Source organism: Mesitornis unicolor, unplaced genomic scaffold (assembly GCF_000695765.1).
Source record: "Mesitornis unicolor isolate BGI_N332 unplaced genomic scaffold, ASM69576v1 scaffold17908, whole genome shotgun sequence".
Lineage (NCBI taxonomy): Eukaryota > Metazoa > Chordata > Aves > Mesitornithiformes > Mesitornithidae > Mesitornis > Mesitornis unicolor.
The window spans coordinates 23,551-35,224 of NW_010202715.1; the positions used below are offsets into that span (position 1 = coordinate 23,551).

General features: G+C 39.1%; 1 protein-coding gene across 1 annotated transcript in view; it reads left to right on the forward strand.

Moving 5' to 3' along the window:
- LOC104545367 (signal peptide, CUB and EGF-like domain-containing protein 1) overlaps window positions 1–11,674 on the forward strand; it is a gene marked incomplete at its 5' end in the record, with an annotated part of 27,403 nt that overhangs the window by 8,464 nt on the left and 7,265 nt on the right. Inside the window, 6 exons of the mRNA XM_010190491.1 lie at window positions 1,233–1,325; window positions 2,852–2,968; window positions 5,339–5,476; window positions 6,528–6,731; window positions 8,151–8,312; window positions 11,471–11,638. Of these exons, the coding sequence (XP_010188793.1) occupies window positions 1,233–1,325; window positions 2,852–2,968; window positions 5,339–5,476; window positions 6,528–6,731; window positions 8,151–8,312; window positions 11,471–11,638 (882 nt within the window). The remainder of the gene's footprint in view (window positions 1–1,232; window positions 1,326–2,851; window positions 2,969–5,338; window positions 5,477–6,527; window positions 6,732–8,150; window positions 8,313–11,470; window positions 11,639–11,674) is intronic.

An 11,674-nucleotide genomic window follows, 5' to 3' on the forward strand; every position in this document is an offset into this window, starting at 1 on the left:
TGTTTTTCTACTTGAGTTGAGCCCCTTGTGCCTATGCAGGCATCTGCTTAAAATGAGGGCCTCTGCATCATGGCTTGGAATACCCTGTAACTGTGTGATTGAGCAGGAGCAGAAATAATCCCCAAGCGGATGGTCCCTCGGAGCTTGGCAAGATTAGCAAGCACGGCAAGCACAGTCTGAGGCAGGGGCAAGAGAGGAGAATGGGTGGGACACACTGAGAAACTTAGTACTGAGGCTGCCACAGTGAGTAATTAAGCTCCCATGCCTGCCAGAGTAGCATAAAACTCCCATCAGCTCAGCAAGAGGCGCTGGGGAGCAAAAGACCACCTAGCAACAGTTTTAAACCCGTCTTACAGTCTCATACAAAATAGATACAACTATATCTGTCTCAGGAGGCTGTATGGTAAAAAGAATCTCTCAGGACTAGTTACTGCACTACTGTGTTTTAATAAATTTCGCTGGTAATAGTTCAGCTGAGTGCTATTTATAGAAACTCAGACATTTCATCTCCTGCTCCTGGCCCCACATTTTTTGTCATTTTCTACAGGTAATTTTCATCTACACAGTTTTACAGGTGGGGTGCGGAGATTGCTATTGCTTTTTCATATATATTCTAGTTCTGATACAGGTTTATTTTCCACAAGAGTGTCTCTACGTTTCAGGTTAGTTCTGAGATGGTTAGTCTGTTATACACAGTAGAGTTGTTCACCCTTTATTTTCAGTTTAGCAGAGATTACTGGAACCATGCATTTATCTAATTTGTATGCACCAGTATAGTTTTATCTGTGCAATATGTAAACTCTGTTATGGTTCTAAGTATGTCATTTTTTGTTTCTGCCAATAAATTCTGTCAGAGTCTGAAGCTAAAATTATTATGAAAGTACATGGTTTATTTTTTAAATTATAGAGATGATCAAAGCACAAGGACTCTGCTGTTGGCAAGCACATAATATTTTCTACTTGTGCACCATGGAATTATTTACAGCTAACCTCACGCCAATTTATTTATAAAATGTAACATTTTAGTGCTGGAAGAAACAAAACTTGTAGTCAACACTGTGAAGCAGTAGCCTTTGACAAACTATGTCAGCCATTTAACATCCAAGCTCTGCTCCTTATTTAGCAGTATTAATGTTTGTTCAAGCACCAAACATTAATGCTGGGGTGACAAGGGGATCAGATGCTTTGTGAGGTTGTTGTCACATGTGCTGACTGTGCATTCTGCCCCGCAGATTCGGAGAACAGCTACACACTGAGCTGCGGTGTCCCCGTCCAGCAAGGCAAGGCTCAGCAGAAACGCAATGCGACCCTGCCCAGCTGCGCAGGTAGGTGTTCTGCTTGCCTGGGCCTTGGCATCTAGGAGGTAGGTGATGGAGGTCCTCCTGACCATGTGGGAGTTGCAAGACATACAGCTCTCAAGTTACACAAGGCCAAAATTAAGGTAGCCTGTGTTTCATCACGTGCACACTCGCTTTTCTTCAGTTTCTCCTTGAGGGCTGGAGAGTGCTTAGTTGCCCTCCAGCGTGGTATTGTGTTGGTAGGTCAGTATAGGAGTGATGGAGGTTTGAGATATATTCAGTAAGGACAAATATTTAGAATAACTTATTTTTCATAGTCCAGCAAGGCAATAGGGAGGATATCAAAATGGTATTTCGTCCCAGACCTGGCAGCAAGCTAGATGGGCCCATCAGTAGAACAAGAGCAGAAGGCTACAGTGGGTCCCAGCCCTCACCTGCAGAGGCCTTCCTTAGGAGCACAGATCCTCCTACTACAGATTCTCAGTAAAAAGTTATGAGACTTTTACGAGCACATACTGTATTTCATTCATCTTGTTCTCAGAAATGGCTGGATTATTTTTGCAGAGACATTTCAAGATGTGTCTTAAAGCTGATATTCAGCATAAAAAAATGTTCAGCCCAAAATGGTTGAAGTCTAGCAGAATTAGAAGCAGCTGAAACAGCACTCAGCAGCGGGAAGTGTCAGCCCACTTTGCATGTCGTTACCTGCTGTACTTCTCTCTAATTTGCCAGTTCTCTAACCACATATTTCTTATAAATTTGGAGCGTGTTAGGAGGTACGATCCCATGGCAGCAGATGTGGGACAGGGGCAGGCTACCTCTACAGTCCTGGTTTGACAAGGCCCTCCCAAGGAAAGAGGGACCCACATTGCAGCACTGACCTGTGTCCACCTCCCACCTGCCCCAGGTCCCATAGGCAGCCCGCAGCAAGCTGGCAGGTGATGGGCCTTTCCCACCATGGACTTTGTGAGGAAGTCAGCCAGCAGCTACATTTTCTAAGCAGTTCATGGCTGTATAGCATCTTTTAAAGTCACAAGACATTACTGTCTTGGATTTAAAGCTGAAGAATAAACCTTACAAGCCATAGACAGCAATCAAATAAAGACATTTGGATGGTTTTCAACTGCCAACAGCATTGCTCCACTAAATGAATCTTTTTCCTGGTTGGCATTAGCAAGAGCAGAACTACAGCCAAGCAACAGGGGAAGTCACAGTCAGAAAGTTTGGGGAAAAAAGGTAGGAATTAACCTTTTTCAGAGTAAGAGATAAATTCATCCAAACTCTACCAAGATGTGCAGACCTGCCAGAGGGGGAGCGAATGTGCAGAGCATGTGCCGTACTAGCAAATTCATTGATTTTATGGGCTCAAGAGTAAGTGCCTGTGTGAAAAAACTAACTTGTGGAAATGGACCCTCTTGTACAAGATATATAACTCTTGGGCTGTCTCTTCTCTGTGTCACAAGAAGACTTCTGAGTCTGTTTATAAAAATAAGTTTCAGACTTTGTTTTGTCTGCATCCCAAATGATAGGTTTTTTTCACTTTACATCAACAGATTCATTGGCCCCACCAATCAAGCAGAAAGCTCGTTTTAAAATTAAAGATGCAAAATGTCATTTACGGCCTCGCAGCAAAGAAAAAACAAAAGATTCTGGGAAGCAAGCTGGTTTAGGTATGTGGGTTCTTCTAACATGTAAACATCTTTCTAATTTTTGTTTGTTTGCTTGCTTGCTTGTTTCTCTATTTTGTTTTCACACTGCAGATGGGGAAAAAAAAGTAATGGCTTCCATATTTGGATCTGAATTTAAGTTCAGGCCATGGTTCACACTCCAGCTTAACAGTGCCTTGGGTTTGGATCTAACCGTGCTGAAATGTCACCAGTTGCTTTGAAAAAATCTGTTAAAAAGCACATGAGTTTGGAATTAAGCTGATCCCTTATCTGGTGTTGGTAATGGCAAAAATATCCTGAGACAAAAAGCTATGACCAATGCAAAGTTACATGAAACAATGTCAGTTTGGTTTGATTTAGTTTTCCCAAATGAGGTTTATAAAAGAAAACAAAAGCTATTATTTATTTGCTTTATGCTGGATTATTATCGCATTGCAGCAGCAAAGACAACCCCTAACCGGGAAAGTTATAATCAAAATCTGATGTTACACAGCCTTAATTTTTTTTTAAGTTGGAGTGAGTAGTCGTGATGTTAGAAAAAAATATTTAGAAGATTTAGATATAATAACTAAAAATCTGAATTTTTAAAAAAATTTTGTGGCAGGCTGAATCAAAGAATTTTTTTTAAACTTGGTATGACTAGGTGTGTTATTTTATTATTATTAGTTTTGAATATTATTTTAAAAGTTGAACAAAAAATATTTTTAAAACTATATGTATTTAACAGATCTTCATGGCATTTATTTATTGTCCTCTCTCCCCTTGATATCATGACAAGGATGGTTAAAGAGTGTTTAGGTGCTACTGCTGTGCATTTCCACAGCTTAAGATATTTGGAGTTCATTTAAAATTAATATTAACTCAAAATTTTCCAGATTTTAATACATAGTATTAGTATAATAAAAACAGCTCATATTGTTGCTTAAAGCAACTTAGCAGCTTACATTAAACATATAGTGGTGATATATCTCTGTTGTGAATCTGACTTATCACCACTTTCGCTAGTGAGTGAGGAGTCATATATGAGCCCTAAATAGGTAAAAGTGAAAATAGTTCTCCTAAAAAAAATGTTAATGGTCCAAAGATTTTATTTTTTAAATTTAGACTCATATTTTGTCTTTACTCTGCAATCTAGACATTTATCTCTCTAACTTCTCAAGTACTGGCTTGAAACAATTTGTCAAGATGCTTACCTTGTCCCTTCTGTATTCTTGTCTTTTAATAAGATGTTATGATCAGATTCATTAAAGTCAGAGAAGTTGATTTTTTTGGTCCGTGCAGTCACCATGGGAATATATATCTTGGGTGCATTTCCCTGTCCTTTGCTTGCTTTGCTTTGTGTTTGTTATGTCATCTGAACTTCTGAGTCTATCAGTAAGATTATATTATACAACCACACACCGGGCATGAAATCCCTCTGGTGGCCTGAGTGCTAGAAATTTCTCCCTGACCTCAAAGATCCATTGCCTATCACAAAAAAGATGTTTTTCACATAGATTTCTTTATATAGGGAGAGGATACTTACGTGATGGTGTTCCAATGGATTGTGGCCTTTCTCCTCAGTGGTTACACATAACCGATGAGGGCATTCAGTTCCTCTGGCTTGGGATAGGATGAGAGGAAACAGCCTCAAGTTGCGCCACAGAAGGTTTAGGAAAATTTTCTTCACCAAAAGAGTTGTCAAACACTGGAACAGGCTGCCCAGGGAAGTGGTTGAGTCACCATCCCTGGGGGTATTTAGAAGATGTGTATATGTAATGCTAAGGGACATGGTTTAGCGGTGGAACTGGTAGTGTTAGGTTAACGGTTGGACTTGATGTTCTTAAGGGTCATTTCCAACCTAAATGATTCTATGGTTTCCCCTCAGATAAAGCCTTCAGATATATTTTCATAATCTCCCAATCAAAGGCTTTTAAAACCTTTGATATCTGGTGATTGTCGCTGCTGAAAGTGATGGAATATCAGCTGGTAGTTTCTAGAGACCCAGGCCTACAGCTCTCATGAATTTATGAGATTTGACTCTCTTGCTTTGTTTATCCATCAAATGACTGTATGCAGTATTGCTGATCTTAACTAATTTCTGTAAAGACCTTTCTAATCCTTATGCAGAAAAGAGACAGGCAGTTAGAGGTATTAGAGGTAATCACCGCACCGTATTTTTGCCTTCTGCACTCACTAGCAAAATGAGCAAACCCAAAATTGCAGAGAGAATGAGGTATCTAACAACACATGTGAAGTGTTATGAAGTGTGTCACTGCATTCATGATAACCCAGCTGAGATATCGCTTATTAGCTAATCCATTGCTATTCTGCTACTTTATTTCTTTTCTGTGTTGCTTCTCTCATGCAAAGGAGGTCAATTCCCTTGTACAGACAACTGCCAGGTGACCTTTGTGAATCTCAAGTGTGATTCATCCAAGAAAAAACGCCGAGGCCGTAAGTCACCATCAAAAGAAGTGTCTCATATCACCGCAGAGTTTGAAGTGGAGATGAAGTCAGAAGAAGTCTCAGGTTTGTGAAAGAACTGTCTGTGGGGAGAAATCAGAATTCAGTTCCTTGATGTGTTATTAAAATCTCCTTGATGCTATTTCATCAAGCTGCTGTGCAAAACTTTTAGCACAAGCTTCATTCAACAGCCTTCCCAAACTCAAAGTTTCTGAGATTTAATTGAGAGGAATCAGGTATGAAATAAAACCAAAGGAGCAAAGATTGCAGCAGAATTCCTTCAGAGCCTTGAGTTAAGTCTTGTACTTTAATTTAGTCTGATTTCTTTAAACAGCAGAAGTGCTAATTGATGCACAGAGAATGTAAGGATTAGGTAGAAGTTCCATAGCAACAATAAAAATATCCTCCAAAAAGTAAGTTGCTGAAACTTCAGTCTGAGAATCAAACATTTTTGTCACACGTTTGAAAAATTCATGTTTTCATAACAAACTTCAGGAAGAAAAAGAATTGCTTCAAGTTTTTAATGAGATGGAATATTACGCTATAAAAGCCAGCCAAAGAAAATGTGGGCTGAATTCTATAAACATGTCAGTCCTCAAAGGCAGGTTTCTTAACCCTGAGCAGTACCTTACCAGCCAAGTGATTCAAAGAGTATCGTGCCAGAAAGCAACTTTCTTAGTGTCACTCGGGTATTTTGGCCAGGTAAAGTGGAAGAATTCCTAATCAACTGAGTAAAGCACGGACAGAGAACATTCAGAAACATTAGTGGTGGCACACTGCACACATATCTGGAAGTACAACACAGTGGGATCAATTCTTTCTGCAGCTGTCTCCCTGGTTACTCAGTGTAACCAGACTTCTTAATGTTAGAGATAAGATATCAACACTCAGTGTGCACTTACAAGCTGTGAAACTCAGTTTGATGGACCTCAGTGTACTGTCTTGTCCCTTTAAAAGGCCTGATTTTTAATACAGTGAACTCTTCCACAATTTATATGGAGAAGACAGTGAAGCAAACAGAGGTGTCATAGTGTGATGCAAGCTCACATTTTGTTAAGCACCTCTTTTTAAACATGCATCTCAATTGCTTCTAGTTTTGTTATCATTTCCCATCTAGACACCTGTAACATTGACTGTGTTCGGAAAAGGATGGAGCAGAAGCTGCAAACTGCAATCAAAACATTGAGGAAATCTATTAATAAACAGCAATTTTACATTCAGTTTTCTGGGACAGAATATGAAGTGGCTCAGAAGCCAGCTAAAGCTACTGAAGGGCATGAAGCTTGCAGTACAGGGCAAGTGCTGCAGGATGGAAAATGCGGTAAGTCCCAATAACTCGATTCAGTCTTATCCCCAAAACAAGCAACCCCAAATTAACTTGTCTTTAGTGAGCCAGGCAGAAAACTTAAGAGATAACAGACAATTTAGATCAATACTACTCACGATATATGCATGGACTACTGACAGTTCATAAGACTTTTGAAGGGAGTTCATTAAATGATGGCAGGAAAACAAAAGAAGTATATATAGGCATACTTTCCCATGCTGTCAGCCAGTATGTATCAAGGCCTGCCACAAGGCAATGTTGGCAATTAGCTCCCAGTTGCTCCCAGCATCTTATGAAAACATAATTACAATTCTGTAAAACAGCAATATGGTGTTTGCCTAGATGCCATGTATTTAGTTTTGTATCACCTCTCTCACCACCAAATAATCCATGACCCATGGATATATTTATATTTAACACTCAAGAGGTCCAATTAAAAAAACAATCTATAGAAGTCTATTTTAACTTTATGTAAAATCGCTAATTTCTTTAACCCTTTTCCCAGGTTATTGGGCTGTAGTGCTTTACTGGGGGCAGGGTGCTAACACAAACCTATTAATGGCAGTTCTCAGCACTGTAAGCTTTCTAATCACTTGAAGTCACCTTTTCAAAATCAGCATATCTATTTTTCCAGCTTCTTTTAGACACCAAGTGATTTACAAGCAAAAAGAAATAGTTAAGTGCAGATCTGATAGGTGCCTCTAATGAGTTGGTTCAGAGGCTGCTGTAACCATATAGGAACAGTGATTTAGAAACAGTATTGAAAGGCTGCTGCTATTAGTGTCTAGAAACCCATACATTTTAACTGCCTATATCCAGCAGAGAAAAATGTTTAATGCAGTTATGTGCCACGTTGCAGCAAGAAAAGCATGTGTATTCACATCTGTATGTAAAACGCTTTCCAGTTTGGGTATTTGAGTGTCAAGACTCATAAAATATTACTCAAGATACATTGTCCTCAGAGAAATCTCTAGAACAGATCTTAGGAGACAGACTTTTGTAGTTGTCTGCCATAAAAACAACATGTAAATGCACCTAGTGTAAACTAAAAATTCACATCACTTCCCATACGTTATACACCACAGTTTTAATTAAACTGCAATATACTGTTTTAAGACTGCGTCAGCTTTATTAACAACATATGTCTGATAAAGGCTTCAGTGCAGTACAATGCCATTTAATAGCTTAAACAATAGAAGAAGGACCTCACTCTGATATAAATTGACCTAGACCTCAGTGGAGATGGGCCTGTTTACGTTAGGTGAGGATCCCGGACTAACATATGCAAAACATATGTCACCACAATACTGGAGCCAAATAGATCCATCTTCTCTAAATGTTTGATATAAAAGCAAATAATATGATCAAAATGGAAGCCCTTATGTAGATTCCCCTTTTCTTTTCTCTTCTCAGTTACCTGCAGCACGGGCACCTTTTATAGTGGAGAACAAAATCAGTGCGTTCCTTGCTCACCAGGAACATACCAAGACACAGAAGGTCAACTTACCTGTGAGCCTTGCCCAAGTAACGATGGACAGGGAGTAGCAGGCGCCCGGAATGTGTCAGAATGTGGAGGCAAGTTTAATTTTATTATAAAAGGATTAGGTGTTGCCACACAACTTGTGAGGCATGGAGGCTAAAAGACAGGGAGAGCCTTCCACACTCCTGTCTTGTAAAGGTAACAGAAGAAATCTCTGTGCACTTACAAGCAATGCACAAAATATTTTGGCTTGTTCCAACTGCTGATATTGCCAACAAGAAGATGGGACCTGCTGCAGCAATGTGAGTTACGGTATGGAAATGAGCAAGTCAAGCAAAGCATTTTGCTTCAAGTCAGGTATGGAATCTGGACATGCCTCAGCTTGTAGGGACTCGTCAGGTATATCACAAGCCAAAGAGATGGATTACTTTGGACTGGTATTGGTGAGTTTAATGAACCTGCTGATTTCATGTTTTGCGTGAGATGCAATTTACCTGCTCCAGTCAGCAGCTATCATAATTTCAAGATAGTTATGCTGCAGGGATCTCTAACCTGGGCTCAGAGCTAATGACTCCAAGTTTCAATGCTGCTTGAATTCGCTGTAGCTTTTGGCAATGTAGCATCTCTGACTCAGCTTCATGATATATAAATTAGATTATAATTATGATAATACCTGGTTTCAGGAGAGAGCTGTGAAGTTCAGCTTGTTAATGCTTCTACTGTAACTTGATCAAGATAAGGTTTTAAGACACAACTGTTAATTATCTTATTTACCTTATTTCATTATAGATGAGCAAAATCTAGTTTATAGCAGATTCATTATTTGACTTTGAAAGAAATCTGTCCTACCTGCTATACAAGTTCTTACTTTAAAACTCCTCCATGTAATTTACATTAATGCTTTCTTCAAGGATATCTGGAGTGAGCACAATGAGTAACACATGAGAAACTGCCACTTTTTCCCCATCCACTGAATAAAAAAATAACTCTAGCATCTCCAGTCCAAGCATATGCTATATTTTGCTGATTTACTGTAGGAAGGAACTATCACAGCAAAAATCTGGAAATGCTTGTACATCTTTGTTATGTTAACTTTTATTTAGCCAAAATCCAACAAGAATAGATAATAAAAATAAAATCTTAGTTTATAAAGGTTGAATATAATATACTGATCAAAGCAGCACAACAACTAGAAGAAAAGGACTGTTTTGTTTCAAGGGTTGCATTCAAATTATTTTTCCACACAACAACAATTGTTACAGAGTGGATCTATCTCAAAATGTTTGTTGTCGGATCACAACAGTCTGTTTTTCTGCTCAGGTCTCCCCTTTTTTCTTTCTCTGAAAGTGGCAAAAGAGAATATGCTTTGGACTTCATAAACCTTCCTGTCAAAGATTTTATCAAACTCAGTATGCCTCCATAAAATGTGTCAGGATGTGTGAGGAAACTGTGTTTTGATGAACACAGATTTTGTTAGAAAGGTACTCACCACCTGTAATCAATAGTAGTTTTGCATTGTATCTCCTGGAGCAGTAATGCCTGTGTAGTAATAAATAAGCTGTGATTGAAATCCTCACCCTTATAGGTGAGGCACATACATGAAGTATGTAAGAGATGTTGAGTGCCTATTGCACATAACTTTTATGTTGTAGCTGCAACTAAGATGCTGTGATACTTAAGTTACATGCAATCCATATGGGTACAAGGCCAAAACACAGTTAGAAAACGTAGTCATTTGGGGCATTTCTCAGGGAAAACACCTCAGATCGATTTTGTTGACAATTTCAATACAGAAGACAAGAAGGGCAAAAGTTAGCTGATTCTTATGTACAGGTAGGGACTGAGACATATTAGTGCTGAAAGCATCAGGTCCTTAGCAATATTAAATCCCAACTGTACCTCTTCTTTAAAAGGATATTTGTAAATGACAATTCACAAGTACTTAATTTTCACACTAAAACCCAGATTCAAATCCAGTGTTCGTTAACTGCCCTCATGTTAAATCTAGTGACCAACTGGACCAGACCAGGTGGATCAGTTTTGCTACAAAAATAATAGCAGAATTGTCTTAAAATTAATAATGTCATAATATTTTTCACAGAGGTCTGTATCCCAACAGCCAGCTTGTATGGGAGCAAAACTAAATGCCAGAGATCCTAGTCCCACTGGTGTTTATAGGAGTTTGACTTTTGTGGGGACAAACACAGAACTTGAACTTTACTTTTGCTCAGAATCTCTAGTTCATCCTGAGCGCCATGTACCTAAGATGCTGAAGGCTCCCAACATTTCCCAACAAGTATCAGGGTTCTTAAGGGATCCCACCCCACCTAGAGCTCTTGAAACTTTCAGGTTTTCAAGCCAGTTGTTCTGCCTGCTATTCAGTTCTCAGGACAGCTAAACTACGAAGTATTGGGATTAGGCAACCTCAGGGAACACCTGATATCTCAAAGTGCTGGTCTCCCAGGCTGGGGTGTTGTGAAGATATGCATTAATGCCATAGTCTTGAAAAACTTGACATCCCGATTCTCAGGTGGGTTGTCAAGGAGTAAAGTACTTAAGCTAGCAAGAACCAAGCCAAACAACTGCCTATCAGAAGTTGCCTGGAGAGTAGGTTTTGAAACTACCTTGTGTCTGTCAGTAGACTCATTCACAGAGTGCTTTGCTTTACAAATCACCGTTTTGTGGCAGAAGAGCTGCTGACAAGAGCTGGTTTTCACAGCTATATAGAAAGCTGCCAGTGTCAGCTATTATCACAGGGCTATGGAGTGGTCCCATCCAGTTGGGTAAATCCCATGATCTACTGTTTCCATATCTATAAAATGGAGATGTAAAAAAAAAATAATTACTTGCTTCATAGATATGGTGCAAAGATACATTTTTTCCTACAAAGTGTTTTGAAATTCTCCGATTAAAGACTTGCTGAAAGTACAAAGTATTCAAACATCTTAATAGAGCCCTTGATTAAAAAAAAAAAAAACACCACAAGAAAAACCCCACAACAACCACCAAGAAAAATCAAACAGAAACATAGGTAGCAAAGAGCTTATTAAGAAAAAGTTGTATTTACTGGTGGTGTTTTTAGGAAGCAGTTACAGGACCAATACAAAATCAGCAGGTAAGATTAGAATTTGATCTGCAGCTGTCTTGATGTCACATGTTTACATTAAAGAAAGCAATGCTAACTACTAGTGGGTTTTATACTTTGTCCAGAAAAGTCAGCTCGCTAATATAGATAATTATTTTTGATTTCTAGGGCAATGTTCTCCTGGACACTATTCTTCAGATGGTTTTAAACCTTGTAGAGTCTGTCCTCTTGGTACATACCAGCCTGAACCAGGAAGAACCCTCTGCTTTCCATGTGGTGGTGGGCTTGTGACGAAGTATGAAGGTGCTGTTTCCTTTCAAGACTGTGAAACCAAAGGTGAATTTCAAATCTTTCCATGATTCATATTCCTGC